At 35.8% G+C, this 21,477-nt stretch overlaps 1 protein-coding gene across 1 annotated transcript in view; it reads left to right on the forward strand.

Moving 5' to 3' along the window:
- The window catches only part of LRP1B (LDL receptor related protein 1B), a 633,449-nt gene that overhangs the window by 497,389 nt on the left and 114,583 nt on the right, over nucleotides 1–21,477 (forward strand). The window contains exons 42-50 of the mRNA XM_068195161.1: nucleotides 4,857–5,046; nucleotides 6,958–7,162; nucleotides 11,133–11,325; nucleotides 12,513–12,638; nucleotides 14,635–14,763; nucleotides 16,119–16,238; nucleotides 17,752–17,865; nucleotides 18,061–18,210; nucleotides 20,744–20,866. Coding sequence (XP_068051262.1) covers nucleotides 4,857–5,046; nucleotides 6,958–7,162; nucleotides 11,133–11,325; nucleotides 12,513–12,638; nucleotides 14,635–14,763; nucleotides 16,119–16,238; nucleotides 17,752–17,865; nucleotides 18,061–18,210; nucleotides 20,744–20,866 — 1,350 coding nt within the window. The remainder of the gene's footprint in view (nucleotides 1–4,856; nucleotides 5,047–6,957; nucleotides 7,163–11,132; nucleotides 11,326–12,512; nucleotides 12,639–14,634; nucleotides 14,764–16,118; nucleotides 16,239–17,751; nucleotides 17,866–18,060; nucleotides 18,211–20,743; nucleotides 20,867–21,477) is intronic.

Here is a 21,477-nt window from a genome sequence, read left to right on the forward strand (position 1 = left end):
ATCCATTGTCTGGAAAAAATAACTGGAGGTAGGTATAGATTTTGTCATAAAAATCTGTTGATTTGTTTTGGCAGACACCAAATATTTTGCTAGATATGAGATTTCAGTATTACACTTTCCACAAAAAACAAACAAACAAGCAACAACAAAAAGAGTGAGGGATTTTTCTGCTTTTACAATGGTCTTATATTTCTTTATATCATTCCCAACAAATGTTCATTCTTTCCAATATTGTCTCAGGCAGTGTGAAGGAGTAATAAGGTCACATCCATGGAGATGTTTGTAGCGTCTTGGACTTAAGCTACTTGTTACCTTGAAGAACCCAAAGCCTTTGTTAAATTTGTCTTATTGCATTTAAAAGTCTTTTACATGGGATAGCTTATAGCATGGGTTTATTTTTTCAGGACAGGGAAAAATGGTACAGATATATGCTCATTTTTGGTCTAATTTTGGAAAACTTTACATATACTCTGAAACTAAATTGTATTCTCAGGCTAAATAGAAGAATGTCATAATTGGTTATTGCAGCTTATTATAAACTTAGTTCTGTCTTAGAACTATTGTTTAGCAAAAGGCTTTCTGGTACTAGAGGAGCAAAGTGAGGGTTAGAATTATGGGAAGTTCTGATTGTGCAGGCAGTGAGAGATGTGAAAATAAACATTTTCCTTCAGGTGCCTTGTTGCTCCCAAGGATTTGCTTTCACCCGAGATCAAACAGTGACCACCTGTTACCTGTCACCATAATCCTACACAAACAGAGTGACAGGAACCACGGCCCCCTCCTGCGACCAGCCTGCTGGAACAATCCACAGGCTGAATCCTGAAAGGGAAATTGCAAAACTGAGTCAGAGAATGAATACTGAGCGTTAAAGCCTTGGCCAATGTTCTGATAGCAAAGTGCTGTTTATGCTCAATTTTATTACTTTGATGGCTTTTCAGTGTTCAAAAATTGATGATGTTGACAGTTGTTCTTACTTTGCATCATTGTTGAAGAAAAGGAGTTGGTTGAAATAGGAAATTAAAGGAACAAGGTAATTGAAGTGGTGCAACTGGAAAAGTTTTGACTGTAAATTTTCTAGATGGTTTCAAAACAAGATAAGAGGTAAAAATCTAGGAAATGGGGAACTAGTGTGTGTGTGTGTGTGTATATATATATATATATATGTATGTATGTATGTATAACCAAACTCAATTATTATTGGATAATTTAAACTTTGCCCTTTAGTATTTTTATTTTCTGGTTGCATTAATACGGAAGCATATTCTGAGTTCTTCAGTTATTGATTTGTTGCTTGTCTGCTCCCTGAGAAAGTCAGATGAAGATCAGCATGGCAATATTTATAGGCTGCATCTCATCTGTGGGATGCAATCTATCTTCGTTAACTTCAGTAAAAGTGATAGATGGCATTTGGCAACGTAATGATGTGATCACTCTGCCATTGCCTTTGTAAATCATAGGCTGTTGCGTTCTCTTGTGTAGATATTTAATCAGTTATACACCCCATTACTGATTTAATTCAGAACGTCAGTGGCAGGTGAATAATGTGAGTATTTGTATATTAATATCATATTGTATTAATGTTCTTTTCATTTAAGTATGCTATTCATGTGAAAATCATAAACTGTTGCTTCATGGCTAGAATAAATTTAATCAGTGCTGTAGGCATCTAATACCATCAGTGTTTTAATGCAATATGTCAGTGAAACAAATGGGATTCTTTTCATTTCCAGTTTCTTTATGCTTTACCAATTCAGAATATTACATGATGCTGCAGAAATATGAAGCTTAGAGTAAACAAATTGCTAATTTTCAACCTTGGGACTAAATCCCCCAACTGTAGCACCAGAGAGGATGAGTACATATTTCTGATGTATTTTCTAGTAGCTGAGTATATAATGATAAATTAAATTTAGGGAAAAAAGTGCTCTAAAATATTCTTTAAAGGAGTATGAAATAAGTAAATATAAAATAATATCCATGCAAATCTGTACTGATATAACACTGCTTAGGAGTCTTCTCCTGTGTCCTGTCTTTAGAAATATAAAGTTGCTGAAATGTTTTAAGGAGCAGTCTAAAGTCTAGAGGACCATTTCTAGGAGAAATCTTTCCTTGGTAACTGTTTTATCACTGATAAAAAGATTTACAGGAATTTGGGGAGTCATCGACAACTAAACAAACAAAAAAACAAACAATCAAAAACCCAATCAACAAACAAATTTAATCTAGAAGCATATAAATTAGCAAAAAAGTGCACTGCTGGCATATCCAGCTCACACCACATGCTAACAAGAATGAAGTTACTTGTGTTATCCATTGTAAGAATTTATCTAAAAGTTGTATCTCTCTCTAAATCTTCTGCCCTCGACTTTATGACCACCTTATTTATAGATTTCTAAAGCTATTAAATGAGTCACTTCTATATTGGTTGAGTTGTCAATTCCATAAATACAGAACACAATAAAACTAAAAGTTTATTAGCAAATAAAAGAGTGTGCCTGGTGTAAATCCTTCAGAATGAATGTTCTTGGTGGAGTTAAGAAAATGAACTTGGTGTGTATTTGCAGAAGTTAGTTTTCTTTCTTAATTTTTTTTCTTGTCTTGTAGCAATTGAATTTCTCTGATTCTTTTTCTTTTTTTGTAAGACCATTTTTTTTTTAACTCTGAGTTTTTCTTTTTCAATTATGTATGAAACAATTTGTATGACAAAGGTTTTTCTGCAAAACTGCATATTTTAGATAATTTATGAACACATTTTTCATCTGTGTGCTAAATGTTTGCTTGTCTCCATACATGCTATAATCTTCCATGTAGCTGTTGTCTAAAAATTTAGAAATTACCATATTATAAACAGTAACTTGCAATAAAACCACCTTCTGTCACCATTCACAGGCCTAAACATGGAACTGCAGTATGATGTAAGAAGGGGGAACTTTGCTTTCTGATACCTGTGGGAAAATTGGGTTTCTCCTCTTTAGTAGAGAAATCACTCATAAAACAAGAAATCTGGTATTGAAGAGCACTTTCATCCCTGTAGTTGTGTTTTAGTTGATCACATCTTGCTGTGACAGGAACAACATCATTATTTTTTGTCTGCTACAGAAAAGTTTTGGATTATGTTCTGTAATCAGTTTGCTCTCAAATTTGTTGACAGACTCAGACAGGAAACAAAGCTAAAATTGATAGAAATTCAAGAGGTTACACCAGGAAAATTATTTTTTATTTTTCTGTCATCTTACAAATGAAGAGCCATAAATGGTTTGATGGTTTGTTCATTACAAATGCAGTGTAGAATTGGTCAGAAAATGTCAATACCTCTGTCATTTTTTTATAGAATCCCAGAATATCCAAGTTGGAAGGGACCCACAAGGACCATCAAGACCAAGTTGTGATTCTACACAGAGAAACCTAATAGTTAAATCATATGTCTAAGAACACTTGTTTTAGTTTAGGGAATTGTATGTAGTTTTGAATTTGGATTCAGTGTATAATTTTAATGGAAATCTCTATTACAATATTTGAAAGAACTGAATATATTTGAATTTCAGTAGAATGACTTCTAAAACCTTCACTATATTGCAATATTTTGAGTTACTTGTAGATGAGCTGAAGGTACATGGGGTTTGTTTCATAAATTCTGTTTCATAAGTGGGCAAACTATTTTTTACACATATTCACCTCCCTTTAAGAAGTGTCATCTCATTTATTTTTTCTGTTATTTCTTCTTGAATACAAGTCTTTGTTACTTCTCCACAGATACGTCACAAAATGTGACATCAGAAGATGGCCAAATGCTTTAAGAAGAAAAATACAAAAAACTGATATGTCGTTATTGGCCTCATAGTTTTGATTTATTTGCCTTGAATTTTTGATTCAATATTTACCCTTTCAAAGTGATCAACCTCTTTTTGGGACTTTTTGTTCTGTATATATGAACTGCACAGTAAAAATTACATCTTTCAGCAAACTGAATGTAAATTGTAATAGCCAACATAATGTAATCCTAATGATATTTCTAGATTTTTGCCTTCTGTAGCTCATTAATAAGCTGCATGAACCTTCTGGTCTAAAAATATTTGTTTCTGGAAAAATAATAAGTGAAGTTATCAACATACATATTTCAGTAGTAATTCACAAATAGTGGTAGGAATTAATTATTCCTATTTCTCACAGTCTATCACTTTTATATATTGGGATTAAATACAATTTATCTTTTCAGGGCATTAAATATATGTTTTAGCTGCTTATTAATATATTTTTTTCCTAGCTTACAGTTTTTTGTATTGAGTGTGGTGTCATGGCTTATTAAAATTATATATTGATGCTGAGACCTTCAGAGTTGGTATTTTTCCAGTAATTTTCAGGTGTTTAGCAAAAGCCAATACAGTTGTTAACAACAGGGTACTTTGATCCCTATTAGTACAGTGTGTCAGTGCTACAAAACACATTGAGAGATGGCACTTAATAATACAAGTAACTATTGAAAAAATGCCAAGACCTGGTTTAAATTATATTTGAAGATGAGACTAAATAATTATTGTCTTGAATAAATGCCTGTTATTTCTGAAGTGTTATCTGGGGACACTGTAGTGGTAATACCAGTTTAATGTTGTTAGAAGTGATAAATATAGTAAAGTGTTATTAACAGTGGTCTTGCCCTCTATGTTGTTTTCATTTAAATTCATGATAATTATAAGATTTTGATATTTTGATTACAACAAAAATAAACAGAGGAAATGATAAAAATAACAATAAGCTGAAATAACTGAACCCTGTGAATCTGCAGGATCAGCTCTGAGGAAAAACAAAACCCAACCCGTTAGCAGGAGTTTGATTTGCTCTGTCACCGTATCTTCCAGATGTCGGGTCGGTGGAGGGCCTGGCTTATCACAGAGCTTGGGACACTCTGTACTGGACCAGCTCCACCACGTCCTCCATCACCAGGCACAGCGTGGACCAGCGGCGCCGCGGGGCGTTCAACCGCGAGGCCGTCATCACCATGGCTGAGGACGACCATCCCCACGTGCTGGCCCTGGATGAGTGCCAAAAGTAGGTGTTACATCTCTCCTGCAAATCCTAATTCTTGCCTGGTGTGAAGCAACACCTCTTTCTTTCAGTCAGCCAGTGTTGCTGAACCCTACGAAGGTTGATTAGATTTCTCCATTTAGGAGGCAAATGTTAACATGTTTTATTGTTGGTATCTTTTGTTGTCTTGCTCTTATAAAGAAGTTGCAGAAGTAAGATTCAATATTTTATATGGTCTTATGCTCCAGATCAAATAATCATTGCATTTTCATGGAATGTAAAAAAAGTTCAAGCTGCTTTTCTTAAGAGTGAGCTAAACACAAATTATTGAGTGGTCGTTTTCTCAGATGTGTCACAGATGCCTCAGGTTTTAGCTTTTCTATTTTTCAGATTCTGTGCTGCTTTAGTGTGTAGTTCTGAGCTTTGTTTTAAGGGCTAGTGAGCTCTTTTCACAGAGTAGGGAGACAAAACAATTCCTTCTCTACCTGGGGGGACCAAGGACAAATGATCCAGATCTCTGGCCCAAGAGCACAAACAACATAGGCTGGAGAGAGAAAAACAAGAAGGATGGGACTTCATGGGCTAAAGCTATAACTGGACAATTAACTCAAATGTACAAATAGACAAGAACTTGTAAAAGTGAGAGACCAGTGACCAGTTGCCCATTTTGTGACCATTTTGGTTCATCTTGGGTGTAGCCCTGGCTGGGCTCTTGTGCTGCCCAAGGTGGACCCATTGAGGCCTCCTAATAAATCCCTACTTTATTTTTTAGCTCAGCCTTCTAGGCTGAGGTCAGGCCTAGGTCAGGCTTCACAAGGCATATCATCACTCTTACAGCTTGAGTTTAAAAAAAAAAAATCCGAAATAATTTTGAAGCACTTACAAAAAGAAGTCTGAGTTTCTTGTGTGCAGGACAGAGGCCCATGTGTTTATCACAGATATCAGTGTTGTATAAAAGTATGTAACAATGGACAAAATCATGCAAAGTCTAATTTAGTTCCTACCCACCACTCTCAAAAATACTGTGTGAGAGGATTTTTATTTTTACTTCAGTGTCTTACACATTTGAGGTACTTTAAATTTTCTCTGTTAATTCTAGGAGAAAGGCAAGCTGCTTTTTCTACTTCTTGTAACTGTCTCTGTCTTTTGGGGAAGTTGGGGAACATTTCTGCCATATTAAACTCTATTTTTAGTTGTGTTAGCTGAATGTACAAAGCTGCATCAATACTGGAGCATATTTCCATGTGTGATTTCATGTCCTGTTAATGCAATCTAGAATTTATGCTGCATTTTAAAATGCAATTACCAAGGTACCACCAATAAACCCCAAAGCTCTGATGAAGATTACAGTGAGAGGAAGGGCAGGTTCTGTCAGTCCATGGATTAGAATTCCATCAGCAGCCCGGTCCATAACATTTTCTGTCATTGTTAACAGCAACAAGGGGCTGACTGAGCCTCCTGTAGAGCACATTAAGGTCCTTTTCTTCCCATTATCAACTCTCTGCACATCAGTCCTTGGGTCTCTATTACAGCTCTAACATGGGAGACGCTGCAGATTAATTTCACTGTTAAATATTACTAATACACACATTAGCTAAATTAAGTTTATATCATTACACAGCTTGTATCTCTCTCTAATAGTAAATTAGTACAGAGAGAAGATCAGGATTGAAGAGATCTGTAAGAGAAGAAAATTGTACTCCTATATAAATTAATGAACTACAAAACTGCTATAATTTATATATATAATTTATTTATAGACTGTTGCATTTTCTTATTTACTACTGATTATCACAATTATTTGTAGATGTCATTCAGAGTTGTTTATGAAGGTATTTGTTTTTTTTGGTTTTTTTTCTCTGTTGCTCATTTCGTAGAGAATTAAATTATAAAATGTATCTTATGGTTTTGTTTGTTATTTTGATTTTAATACAGCTTAATGTTTTGGACTAACTGGAATGAGCAGCTCCCAAGCATCATGAGATCCACCCTCTCAGGCAAAAATGCCCAGGTCATCATTAGCACTGATATCCTGACACCAAATGGACTCACCATTGATCACAGGGCAGAGAAACTTTACTTTTCAGATGGCAGCTTGGGAAAAATTGAGAGGTGTGAATATGATGGATCACAAAGATATGTAAGTAAAACAAAAATCCTGTGCATACTCATTGTAGGTTTGTTTACATTCATTAGCATCTTCAAAGTGAAATTGTTATAGAAAGATTAATTGCCTAATTTTCTCCAAGTATTAGTTGTATATTAGACTTTTAACTTGATTGAAATACAAATAATGCTCAGTTTGCTCAGAATTTCTTTTGTGTAATGCTTAAGTGTTACTCAAATCTTATTTCTAATATTTTCTAACTATACATTTTCAGATATTGAACTGTTCTCCATTAGTCTTTCATCATAATATATTTTGGTCCTTGAACACTCTTTTAGTTTCAGCTCTAGCAGATGTTTTACTAGGAATGTGCTGAAGGCAGTTGATCTGTGCTTTTGGATTTGTTACATCTTTAGCCCTACATTTCTCATATTTCATGAAATCTTCATTTCAGTGATTTTGTACCTCCCAAAGTTCAGGATATAATGAATGAAGGGCATGTTCTGGCTTGTATTCAATTCCCAGCTTTACAAGAAAATGCATATCAACTCCCTTTGATAACTGTTAACTTGTCAAAACTGCTTCATATGCAGTATATGAGCTTTGAAATATTTTTTTCATCTTAAATGAAAATTATATGGCTTTTTGGAATCTTATCCAGAAGTTCCCCACATTATTTTAGACAAATATTTTTTTCAGAATGAAATAGGAGAGCCAAGCTTGTAAGAGCAGAACTGAAGTACAGTCAGCATGGATAGGCATGTGCTTTTCCTTTTTCCTTTTGTTTTCCTTCTAAAAAAATTGACCCCAGCTCACTAATGCTTTCAGATGCAGTAACTGTATCAGAAACTTGGCAAACCAACCAAATGTATTCTGAAGTTTTCACTCTCTGACTATATACTTATGAACACAGAACAGAAATACAAAGTAATTAGTAGATTGTGATTAAATAGTTTAACTATCTTTGCATAAGGTGTCACAAAATAGGCATCACAGACATGAAGTAGGACATGATGCCACTTAGTTACAGAAACCCTTACTAAAATACTACTTTTTTGATCAGGTCTTTGGCTTTCACTTTGCAGCAGCAAGAAAAGGATCATTGAGTTTTCTCAGCAATTGAACATTGAAACTTCCAATTTTTCTGAGTACCATGCCTCTTGGTTTGGCTTTCTGACAATTTACCTCTTCTTCTCCATTGCAGTAAAAAAAAATAAAAACCTCATGGACACAATAATCTGAGTCCAGTGCTCTTTTTTGAAGGGTTTTTGGGAGCTCTGGTGTGTTACACCAATACCTATTGTGGGATAATCAGCTGATTATGCTGTCAGAAGCACTGATCTGGGTTCTCACTCTTCCTGCATTGCTTAGATGAGGATTGTTATGGCAGAAGGAAAAGCCCAGCAGGCTGCTTGGCCTCTAGCAGCACTTCAGTGGCTGATCACGCTGTAGATGCATTTTTACTGGCACAAGCAATGCCAGAATCCAGCCTGTTAACTCTATTATTAACCTAGTGAAAAATAATATTTCCAGGGCAGCTGTTTTACTTTGCCCGGGTGCTGTCCACCTGGATGAGATCTTGGATTTCTCTGACATCAATGCAAGTTGTGACTGGGCCACTCTTCTGGTGATCTCAGATTCTTCGGGGTGTTTCAGTCCTCAACCACCTGTCAAAAATTGTTTAGACAGATTACCCTTTCTCCAGTATCTCTGCTTCATTGCTCTCTGGTTTCAGTTAGGTTAACAAGGGTAAAAATTGGGTAGCAGAACAGGAAAGGCTAGTGGTAATGTAATGAGTTTCCTTCCAGATAGCAGCTTCGTTCTTCATTCTGCTCACCACAATAATCTAGTACAATGAATTAGGACAAAATCATTTAGCAATATTGAACTGACTCTTTAAAGTGGATTGTAAGGGTTTATTGATTTTTGTGTTGAGCTGGTATTTTAAAACCAGTATTTGGTTTCAAGAATACTCTTTCAAGTTTGGAAGAATTTTTTTACTATTGTTCCCACTTATTACTTAAATTAGGACAATACTCCCCAGCACAAAAAGCTGAGCAGGGCAGCGCTTTTAGTTGGTTTTAACAATAAAATCTTTCTAACTGGGACAGTTTCACACTATCACAGAGAAGAATATGGGGCTGAAAAATCTGCATGGCCAGATTTCATAATGATCTTTCAGAAACATTCATGATTTTTAATTTTTTTGCCCCTTGAAATGTCTGAATATAAATACTGCAAGCTTTTAAGAGTGTATTATGAAAAGTCTCTTACTGGAAATGTGCACAATTAGAGAAGAAATCTTTCTCCATTAATTTATTCCCATTTATCTTTTAATACTTTTCGTTCATGGAAAAATATTGGGTACAGAAAAGTTGTCCTCTTGGGATATTTATTGTGGGGAAAAAAAATCTTGCCTGGGTAAAATGATATGCTGTCCAACTCTCTTCAAAATATGCAGAAATACATGATGTGCATAGTGAAGCAGAATTTGTTATAATTATCTGATTAATGTAAGCAATTTTGACATTCTGTCTGTATCAGTGAATTTAAACATGGACAGGAATGCTCCTGTGCACAGGAGTAGAATTATTTATGTTAGCAGGTTGTTGAGCTACCCTGAACTGGCACAGGTGGGAACAAACTTGGAGCATCCCTTGGTATTGAATCCTGCAGAACTGGGGCACATTCTTAGTCTCTGAGACATAGCTGCAGTATCAAAACTGGGGGCTTTTGTTTCACAAAATGAAATTTGGATGTCCTGTATAGCAGGTGCATTTGCTATATGGAGGCAAAGACTTCCTACACACCCACAATGATTTTTTTTTAATAATTAAATATGGGATTGACTATTACTACTCCCTTCTCATTCCAGCCTTTTTTAAAGAGCTGTCACACAGCATCCCCTTGCAAGCACAAAGCATTGCTGATTCATGGAGATTTCCATGAAATCTCATTGTTGTTATAAGCTCCCTCTGGGAAGGGGGATAGAGCGCACAAAGCAGATGGAAAACCATGGTGATCTAAGTAGATATGTTAAAGGATATTATTTTTCTAGTTTTATCCCAATTTCCCTATGATAAGTACCACATAGACATAGTTTTGTTTTTTTTTTTTCATAACCTGGGTGAGAACTGTTCCCACTTTATATTTATACATAACTTACTATTATTTCACATAGAAACCTAGAACACAATTCAATAAAAATATTAAGAGTATTATTTATGTCCATTATCTAATAAAGAAATATTAACCCCTTTCCAGTAATTCTGTTCAGCCAAAATTAAACTTTCAACTAAAAAACTGGTATAAATTCATCAGATTCTTCAGAAGGGAAACTGTTCATATGAAATTTTTAATTCTGATACATGGAAAGAAAGAACATATACAAATATATTTACAGGAGCTGTGGTTTGGATTAGGATCAAATTCATTGTATTTCTAGATTTTTTTTTTCAAATTTTACTATATAGTGACCTTAAATTAATTTTTCCTTCTAGGTTTTAAATTAGTTATTACTGCGGTGAGTTTTTTTTTCTGAATTGGGAAACATGAAACACTTATTGTCTAGGGTCAAGTTTCTAATGTGATGATGTGATGAGCACTCCTCAGTTCTAAAGCACTTCAGTGCCTAAAGATTGAAAAACTTTGGTTCCTAAAGACTGAATTTTTAGACTTTCAGCCATGCTGAAAGAACCTCTTCTCTCTTCTGTTGGAGCTATTAAGCAGGTAAAGTGTTGAGCAGGTATTTTTATGGGCACATTTAGATAAACTGTGATTTTTTAAATTAAGGAACAGATGCCTGGTTTTCTGAAATTTGGATGCCTGCTGCATCCTTTTAACATATTTTAAGTGCTGTTATCTCATTTCCCCAGGTGCTGGAGGTAAAAAACTATTAAGTGTTTTGCCTAACGTGATGGGAGTCACAGTTTGCACTTTAAAATCTTCTCATTCAGTGACAGCACTTCCTCTTCTGTTCTTTTTCTGCACTTTTGCATTTTAGGTCATTGTCAAGTCTGGCCCAGGCACCTTCCTCAGCCTGGCTGTGTATGATGAGTACATCTTCTGGTCAGATGGAGTAAGGAGAGCCATCCTGCGTTCCAGCAAATACACAGGAGGAGACACCAAAGTTCTCCGCTCTGACATCCCACACCAGCCCATGGGAATCATCGCTGTCGCCAACGACACCAACAGTTGTAAGCTACAAAGCCATTTTCTTAAAGCCAACATCATTCATTTTGGGGATTTTACTTAGTTTTAGCTGAGTTCAAAGTTTATATGGTGTTTCATAAATTCTTTCCTTAAGCAAAGATGGGGTATAACCTTTTCCCAAGTGTCTTGGTTTGAAAAGCCAGGTGTCTGCTAAGGAAGGCAGGAGCCTTCCTTGAAATGGAAAATGTAAACCCCCTCCCTACAAATTATTATAATTTTGAAATTAAGGGGCTCTCAGACAAAAAAAGATATGGGAATAGGCATAACAGTTCTTTAATAGGAAAATTTAAATACAAATGCAATAGTAAAAAAAAAAAAAAAAAAACCAAAAAAAAAAAAACCAAAAAAAAAAAAAAAAAACAAAGCCACTTAAGCCACTTACAGAGTCAGAACATGACCTGATGACCTGACACCCGTTGGGTCAGGGTGTTGGTAGCAGTCCAGTTGAAATGGTGGCTGCAGCCCTCCTGCAGTGCCAGCTGTGCTTCTGCTGGAGCAGGGATCCTGCACAAGGCTGGAGTTTTCCTCTGAAGCTCCAGGGCTGCTGGAGATGGGCCTGGGCTTCCTCTGGGAATGCAGTGGGGAAGAAAGCTGCTCCTCTGGGAATGCAGTGGGCAAAGGCTGCTGTGGTGTTCCCAAGGTCAGATTGTATCCAGGTAGGAATGCTTGGCTCCTCCTCCTGGGCGAAGCATCTCCCCATGGGATGATGGAACTTTATCACCTCATGCAGGGACACTCACCGGCCATGAACAGAAGAGATCTCCTGGAGGGAGGGTTGGTTTGTGGAAGAGATAAAGAAAAAAACTGCCCAATGAACAGAAAATGACAAATAGAATACACACATATCTTACAACCCAGGGCACCAAGTAAATAAGCATTATTCAGAATGTTCTACTATGGGCGCTGAGCTCAGTGGATAGCAGTTAACTACTTTCCTGTCAAATTTCTGCAGTTTTGAAAGTTGCAGGTTTTTAAAATTGTTATTTTTCCGGTGTTTGTTTATCTTTAGCATGCCAGCATCTGAGGGATGCTGACATTTTCATCTGACTGATAAAACCCAAATCAATTGCCCATGAATCTGAGATATGGTGACTTCTGCTCTCTCAAAGACATTGGCCATTGAAGCAAATTTAATAAAATAAGAGTTCACCTCTTGTTGTTTGTCTTCCAGGTGAGTTATCTCCCTGTGCACAAATGAATGGAGGCTGCCATGATTTGTGCCTTCTGACGCCTGATGGACGAGTGAACTGCTCGTGCAGAGGGGACAGAGTCCTGATAGATGATAACAGATGTGTGAGTAAGTAATGGTGGCAGACACAATGTATTTCTGTGCTGTGAGGCACTTGGCTTTCATGGGACATTTGGCCCAAGCCATTAATTTTACTTCTTCGGTATACTGTAAAAATTGGTCTGACAATTCAGCACAAACCAGGCTTTTAACTCTATTGTCTTGTAAGTCTTTTGGGGGGTTAAGAAGTGTTCATACTCTCCTTAAACTCCTATTATGGTGGTGGGATACTGTTTCTTATTAATAGGATGTTTACGTATTTCTCACAATTACTGCTGATATAAAAATATCTGTAAGTATCCTTCCCTAGGGTTATGTGGGAGAAGCTACTGAAGTTGAACCTTAATTAAAGCACTTTCTCACCTATCTCTGTGTTGTCAAACCAGTGATTGGCAGTGGAAGTGAGAGAGGTTCAGCAGATTAATTCACATGCCTAACAATTTATTTTATAATTATATGGCATTTCTATTTTCCAAATGCATCGCAACTCTTAAAATTGCTCTTAGGTAAAACCATGTTTAAATTGACATCTAGGACATGAAATAAGATTTAATCTTCTAAATTATTCTGTAGAGTGTTTGCAGGAAATGTTGATCTCAGCTATCAGGAAAAAAAAGACATTAAATGATGGGGTAGAGTAGCAGATAAAGGATGGAAACAAGACAGACTAGAGTTTAGCTTTGATATCAAAAGTTCCTTTCTTCATAACAGAATTGCAAGTGATACTCAATAAAATTAAAAGTTAGCAATTCCAGCTGTGAAAAGGAATTAACTGTCCTTTCACAGTGTAATTAGGCTGTATAACTTCTTGCCAGTCAAGAGTCTTGAGACAAAGCTTCAGTGAAATTCTAAGAGGGAGTGATGATGATATGGGTAATGACTACTCTGACATGTAAGTACATGTCATCAAAGAAACCATTTGAAAGGCATTTAAAATTCTTTGTTTCTGCAAGATGGAGTTTGAAGCAATCTCTACAAGGGTGTCCATTTAGACTCAAATTGAGGGCAGGTTATACTATATATACTTTTATTCTTTTCATTTTTTTTTCTAAAGATTGCAGTCTAAGATGCTGAACAGATGAACTACAAATGTAATTGATAATTATTCTCCATACAATGCTAGAAAATGGAGGGAAAAGAGATAAAAATATTTCAAATGTAAGGACTAAATAAATCATATTCAAGACCAGATCTCACCTTGTTCAGAATCTGTTTTCAACACTTTTTCTTCATGTTTCAATCAAATCAAGAAATATTTTCAATTTATATTGGCTTGGCTGTTGCATATAGCAGACATTGGTTCTCCCTGAATTTGTACTGACGTGATTATAATCGAAACAAGAAAGAAGCATAACAATTGGATATCATTTCCCCATTGTTCTTCTTAGTGAGTTGTCCTAAATGCACCTCTTTTCTCTTCACTTTGATATTTTGGTTAGAACCATGCTCATGAAGCAGATGTATGACTTATCCTGAAGTTCATGACCAAATTGTTGTGTCTAATTTGTGAAATATTTTTTTTCTTAAGTAAAAGAGGAAAAATTTTAAGCGTGCACCTGGTTGTTTTCTAAAATAATACATAAAACATCCACTAGATGAGAAGGGGAGGGTTTCTGTGAATAAAAGAAAACAGTAAAATGGAAGCAGCAGGTTTTCTGCCTTGGGGTTTAGGTTGTATCATTGAAGCTGGGAGTTGGCAAGGCATGGGTGATTAGAAGGAAGCTGAGCACAGTAGTTCCAAAGTTCTTATCTTATCAGAATGGGTGCTTGTGAATAGCTTCACTACATGTTCCTTCATGGATATTTGTCAATGTATTTTCTTTTACAGGTTCTCTTTGTAGAAGCTTTTAAGTTCTGATGCCATGGTGTGTTTTACTGTTTTGTACTCAAAACAGTAAATTCAAAATTCGTGTAGGTCAAAATTGAAATGCAGCCAGCATGTTTTCTCATTTTCACTAGTTGTAAAAGCTTTTAAAAATTACATGCTAATGTGGTTTATTTTTAGGTAAAAATTCTACTTGCAACATCTATTCAGAGTTTGAATGTGGGAATGGTGAATGCATTGATTATCAGCTGACTTGTGATGGCATTGCTCACTGTAAGGACAAGTCTGATGAGAAACTTTTTTACTGTGGTGGGTATTTCCAGATCTTTCACCTTCCTGTTGTCATTATGGTGTTATACATGCTTAGACTACTTCCTTTTATTCACACCAACTGCTTGGCCAAGATGCCCAGGAAGAAAATGCCAACACACATTAAGAAAGCCTTGACATGACATGGAAAAAATTACCTGAAAATATTTTTTTCTTCCAAACTTCATGTATCTACTGACATATTTAATAAAAAGCATGTCAAATGTTCTCATGTTTCTGTCTAGAACAAAAATAAAGAAAAACATAGCTAACTGCTTTTTTAAAGATGGAAGATACTTTATTGTACGGTAACATAAAATATATAAATGCTAGTTATTAAATTTTTAGATTGATAAATACAAGATTTTTTACCCAGAGCAGCTGTGCCTGCCCCCTCCCTGGAAGTAACCAAGGCCAGATTGGACAGGGCTTGGAGCAGTCTGGGATAGTGAAAGGTGTGGAGTGGGGTGGCAGGAGATGATTTTTTAGGTCCCTTCAAACCCATTCCATGATTTTGTGATTCTGAGAACCAACAATTTGTCTTTCCATGGATTTGCCACATAATTTTATGAAGGACATTCTTTTAATTTGCAGTGTGACAGTGAACACCTAGCCTCATTTAAATCAACTGTACCAAATATTTTTCTACACATTGGAGAAAAAAACCTGGAAGAACTGGGGTCCTTTCATGCACTAGGTCATATACAGGATGTTGCTTTCTGAATCTGATAAAGATCAGAGTGCTGGACTCATTATTTTGATTAACTAATGCAGTGAACATTATTATTGTGACTTCTGCAATAATTAGAGCTTTAGTAAATCAGTCTTGAATTTTCAAAAATATCATTATATGTAAAATTCATACATTCTTCACTAGTGTTCTTGAGCAGAATGCTGTTGGTATTGGTGCTCAGAAATCCACAAATCTCTCTGCTAATATTTGTTGTCATTTTATTCTCCATTTATTCCTGTTTCAGTTTAGGCCAAATTTGGTATACTTAATTCTGTGTGATGTCACGTGCAAACATTCTACCCAAACAAGTGTGTCAAAACAAATGCATTTAAAGTACATGGGCATTTTGTACCAAAGTAATGAAAGCTGGGAATTAGGCCACCCTTTTTCTTTTTTTCTTTTGGTCATTCTTTCTCATCATGCTTTCATTTATTGCTCTTTATCCCTTTATCAGTCCAAGCTTTGCTGCATAATAGATGAACAATTTCTGAAGTTTTTTTTTTCCGGTAGCTTGGAATGCATCATCAATTAAAATATTGTTCTGGAACGTTTGTTTGGATTGAGGGTAAGGCTGTTTTCATGAGGTGTCAATCCAATCATGAGCTGGTATTTAACTTCCCAGAAAACAGAGGCTGTCGGAAGGGCTTCAAGCCGTGCTCCAATCGCCGCTGTGTTCCCAGTGACAAAGTCTGTGATGGTGCCAATGACTGTGGTGACAACTCTGATGAATTTGACTGCAAAGGTAAATGGCATTTTATTTCCAAGGCGATTTCGGAATATTGCTTTGTAAATACTCATTATGCAAATAGGAGTAGCTGGAAAATAACGTGTGATTTAATCATATGATGGGATTGATGCAGAGGCTGATTTTGGTTTGCACCTACAGTCTTCTAGAAGGAGAGTGGTTTTGGCTATAAAATATAAAATATACATATGCATTATGCATATAATATTTTATGTTTTATATGTATAAAATATAAAATACAGGTTCTGTATTTTGTGTGAAGTAATGAGAGAGTAACTGTACCGCAGACAGGTTGAAAGATGGTGATTTCTCCTCTGCAAGTGCATCTTCTCTGAAGCAGCAAATGCTCTATTTCTCTGCTTCTCAGATGCATGGCAGTGTCCGTGTCCTTTGTAAAGCTTCCTAGAATTGTTCTCCTCTTCATATCAGAATTGTTTTTTGATTTATATCTTTTAACATGAATATTTATATCTGTGCAACAGCCAATGCATATAGACCAGCAAGCAGACCACACAAATCCTTAGTTACAATTCAGAAAGGTTGGCAGGGATATTATTCCACGAGATTTATAACTAAAAGCTGAATAGCTGTAGTAAGAAGCATTTTTTGAAGGCACCAAATTATTTTTAATCATTGATCTGAATATAAGTAAAGGGAAAAACATATAGGCAAGAACCCCAAACTGGTCTTACAAGAAATAAATCTCAGAGATTCACAGATGATCCTGAAAATGCTTTTTCCTCCCTCAAATGATGATGTGGCAGTTTCAGTCCAAAACCAGGAGGAAACACCAATTTCATGTGGTGGTTTTGGTTTGCTAATTTGAGATTTTGCCAATTTTGAGATTTCTGGCCAATGCACCAATGAGTGTGGTGGGTTCAGTGCTGGCCAATCACCAGTGCACTCACTTCCTGCTGTGAGGTAGGATTAGGAGGAAGGCAAAGCATGCTCAAAACTTTAAAAGGGTATAAAGAAAAAATTACCATCAGTAACTAAAAGAGTAATAGGAATCAGAACAAATCCCTTAGAGCAGTTCTCCTCCCCCCACCACCTTTTCTTTCCCACTGGCAATGTAAAGAAACAAAACCTAAAATTTCAGTAAGTTTACCACTTCTAGAAAAGTCTTTCTTCAGTTCACTTAGGGAGAGAAGTCCCTCTTGTTAACGTTATGGAGATTTCACAAGAAAAAAAAAAACATTCTTCTTGTAGCTCTCAATTTTTTCACAAGTAGCAGCCACCAAGGGAAATCTGCAATTGTGCAAAACCAGGACAATTGATAATCCCAAAATGAATTACCTAGAGACACTCTTAGGCTAAAAAAAATAAATTAAAAAATTAGCACCTTAGAAGGTGTAATAAACTCCAAATCATATGTCTGCTGGAAGGTACAGTGTGTTCTGTATGCCTTATTCTGAAAGGCAGAAGGCTTAAGCATCATCATGTGTCTGGTGTGCATCTGAAGAGTGTGTTTAGCACACAAATTTACATCCTTTATAACCATATGTTGCAGACTCGGCGTGCGCCCCGGCAGAATTCCGCTGTGCAGATGGGGCTTGCGTCGGGAAATCAGCGCAGTGCAACCAGATCATTGACTGTGCAGATGCCTCGGATGAAAAGAACTGCAGTGAGTTTGAGTTTGTGTTTGTGCTCCCTCCCAGCAGCTGCTCCCTGATTATTCCTTGTTATGGAGCAGTTCATTCCTGGGTGTTGCTGCTTAGGATTCCAACACCTGCGTGGGCTCCTTGAGCCCAACGTGAAAATTAAATGTTGAGGCTCTCAGGCTCTGTTAGGTGTGTGGTAATTTTCTGTCTCTTTCCAGATAATACAAACTGTGCTTACTTCTATAAACTTGGGATAAAATCTTCAGGATTTATCAGCTGTAATTCAACTTCCCTCTGTATACTGCCAGAATGGATTTGTGATGGGTCTAATGACTGCGGAGATTATACAGATGAATTAAAATGCCCAGGTAACTGTAAAAAAATAAAAAAAAAAAAAAACCAAACTCAAAACATTAATTAACCTTTTAAGCAAAGAAAAAAGTCCTATATGGGGAGGGAAGAGTGTTTCTCATTGTGTTGCAAAATGTTTATTTGCTCAATACTGATTTATTTAACATAGACATTATTGCAATGCTAAATGCAGTTTATTCACCCTTATTTTGTGTTTCCTGGGATTATGCAAATTATTACAATGGATACTGACCCTTTTTTTCTGAAGCAAACTGTGATGTCTAGCTTTCTATTTCCTCCATGTTAGGCCTGCCATTTATCATTTTTATTTGAGTAAAACATGAGTCATTAAAATGTCAAGCTAATCAAGCATCAGCATAATCACTCAGGAACTTTTATTAGCTACTGCTTTAGTGGGTGGTATTTCTTTTCTTGCTGACTTGTTTTACTTTCTCTTTTATTTGGTGGAGGTCCTTGGGATAGGCTGCAAGGGTAGAATCCAGGGTTATTGCTTTTGTGATAGCAGCCAGGAGAAAGGGATCATAACAACTTGAGCCCCAGACACAGGACTGGGGTTCTATTTAATGTTAACTGATGAAATATTCATAATATTCAATTCTTAACTAATGAAGGAGGGCATTTATGTGTTTGCTCCATTTTTATCCAGAGCCCCTCATTTGAGTTTGCTAATACTAAGTAAAAAATGAAAACTTTTTAAATTTCTATTTCTTTTTATAATTAATTAATTCTAGAGGGAAATTAACCTCCTGTTGACCAGTAACTCACCTTCCTCTAAGAATTAGTGTTAAATAAAAGTAAATATTTACTACATAATAAATTTTATTCATTTGTAAAATTAAAACTTCTGATTTTATGTTGTTCAACACCATCAAATTTTTGCATAGTAGTGGACGTAATCTGATTCTTTCCATTTAATGTTATCTTTTCCTATGTGATGATCCTGTTGTGTCACCAGAAGGCTCTATTAGAATTCTCATATTCATTGTGCCAAATTTATTGACAAAATATTGCCAGGATCCAGAGGAATCTGGGACTTCAGCAGTACTGTCAGCCAGCCTGTCATTAAGAACATCCATCAGTCCTATAAAATATATGCATATTAACTTAGATTTCCATTCTATTTTCTACATTCTCTAGATTGTCTCTTAATTATGTAGAATTTATTGTATATAACATTTCTTTAAGGTCAAAATAGCTTAATTTGCTGTATTTTTAGACAAAGGAAGTTGTTTTTTTTTTTTTTTCCATACCACACAAAATGTTGAGAGCAGTGTGCTACAGCTTTGGTAAACTAATGTTGCATAAGTACACTAATGTGCACTTTATTCCATTGTCCATTTATTTGTATTACTTCTCTCTGAATTCCAAATGCGTGCCAAAATGTTCCATCATTTTAATGTGTGACTAATTGCCTGGATCATTCCTCCCTTTACTTGGAAGCAATATCATTCCCACTCAGCCTACATGTGATTTCCTTTGCCATTTCATTCAAAACTGACCAGCTCTGGCACATTAAGTTTTTGAATGTTGTTTCTGTTATGAATATTGCAATTCCCATTAGCAGTTTGGTTCAGTGTCACTGTTCTTACAGAAAATTACAGCAAAATATTCATGGAAGGTAGCTATGCTTAGAGAATCCTTAATATCTACCAGGTCATCACAGATGTTCCACTTCTTTCTTTATTTTTTATTTCCGCTTCTTTGTTTTTTTTTTTTTTTTTAATTCATACAGCTGTAGAATCCATAAATGTTTACTTTACCTTTCCTTTCAAAAGAGAGGAAGCTGAAAACAAATCCAGTGCACTGAGGGAATAATGAAAACCATGGCAGAGAGTTTCAGTGGTCTCCAGTGCTTGGAATTCCATCCTGGGTTTTCCCAGGTCCTTGCTTAAGATTTTGAAAATAAGCTGTTATTAGACTAATATTTCTGCTTGCATCATGCAACTCTACATGTGGCATGTTTTCTTTCCTCACACCTAATTTCTTAATTATTCATAAAAGTCAAATTTTAAATTACTTTCTGACTCAAAATTAAAAAGACAGGGGAGAACTTTTTAATTTCTGACCAAGTCTAAACCTCTGGCTCCAGCATCACTGGTGTAGCTCCTGTTAGTCAGTGCATGCATGAGATTTGTGGCTTCTCCCAGTGACAAAAATACTGCCACAATTAGATTATCTTGTAAATGACAGCAGAAAGTTCAAAAGGGCAATTTCTTCAGCTGGTGTAAAACAACAAGCAATGCTGACCTGCCTGACCTCAAAACCTGTAAACTGAACGACTTTCCTCTCTAGCCTTTGATTTAGCTTGAAGCTGTGCTCTGATTCTTCTCTAAAAAAATTAAAAATAACTATTTCAGCTCACTAAATTACTTATCTATCACTTTATTTTATGATCACAAATTATTTTTTTTCCATTTTTTAGACATAAACACTTTATCCATCAGTATTCAGAAATTTAGCAGAAATGTATTAGGCTCCTAATCATACTAGTAGAGACCATTTTACATTACATTCTTTATTTTATCACAGTTCAAAACAAACCCACATGTGAAGAAAATTATTTTGGTTGTCCTAGTGGAAGATGTATTCTGACCACCTGGCTTTGTGATGGGCAGAAAGACTGTGAGGACGGAGTAGATGAATTGCACTGTGGTGAGCATTTTGTCTTATTTTTATTTCTCTAGTCACTAATGCACTTTGGAAACAAAGAAGCGTGCATTTATCTCAGAGATTCTGTAAAAATGTCTTTAATGCCGTGTTTTAAGATTCAACTCTAATACTTCATACTGCCAATACCTTAAATTCTATTTCATGCCAGAATGAAAGCCTTTTAATTTATTTTTTCCTCTTAAGGATATATTTATATACAGGGTTTTCTATTACTTTAATATTTAACAATTCTGCTAATTCTTCACAACTCCTCATTAGAAGAGTTTTACAGATATACTGAATTTGAATCAGTATCTGGAGCCCAGCAGGAAATACCCAAACCTCAAAGAAGGCATTGCTTTGCATCACAGATTATACAGATATAATTGTTTAAAGTAAGGACAAAAGTGATGTAAATAAAATAAAGCATGAACTGTGTACTGGGTTAAGGGTCTGTTATGTCTCAGATCTTTTCAAATTCTTAAACTTTTCCTAATTGAGACACAAAGCAGGTTGGTTCTACTCCTAGTGAGAGCTGGCCTTTTCAATTTGTATGGATTACCTGACTGGATTATTTTTGTATTGAAATTGTACCAGAAAGCAGTGTCACATTT

This window comes from Anomalospiza imberbis, chromosome 7 (genome assembly GCF_031753505.1).
Source record: "Anomalospiza imberbis isolate Cuckoo-Finch-1a 21T00152 chromosome 7, ASM3175350v1, whole genome shotgun sequence".
Classification (NCBI taxonomy): domain Eukaryota; kingdom Metazoa; phylum Chordata; class Aves; order Passeriformes; family Viduidae; genus Anomalospiza; species Anomalospiza imberbis.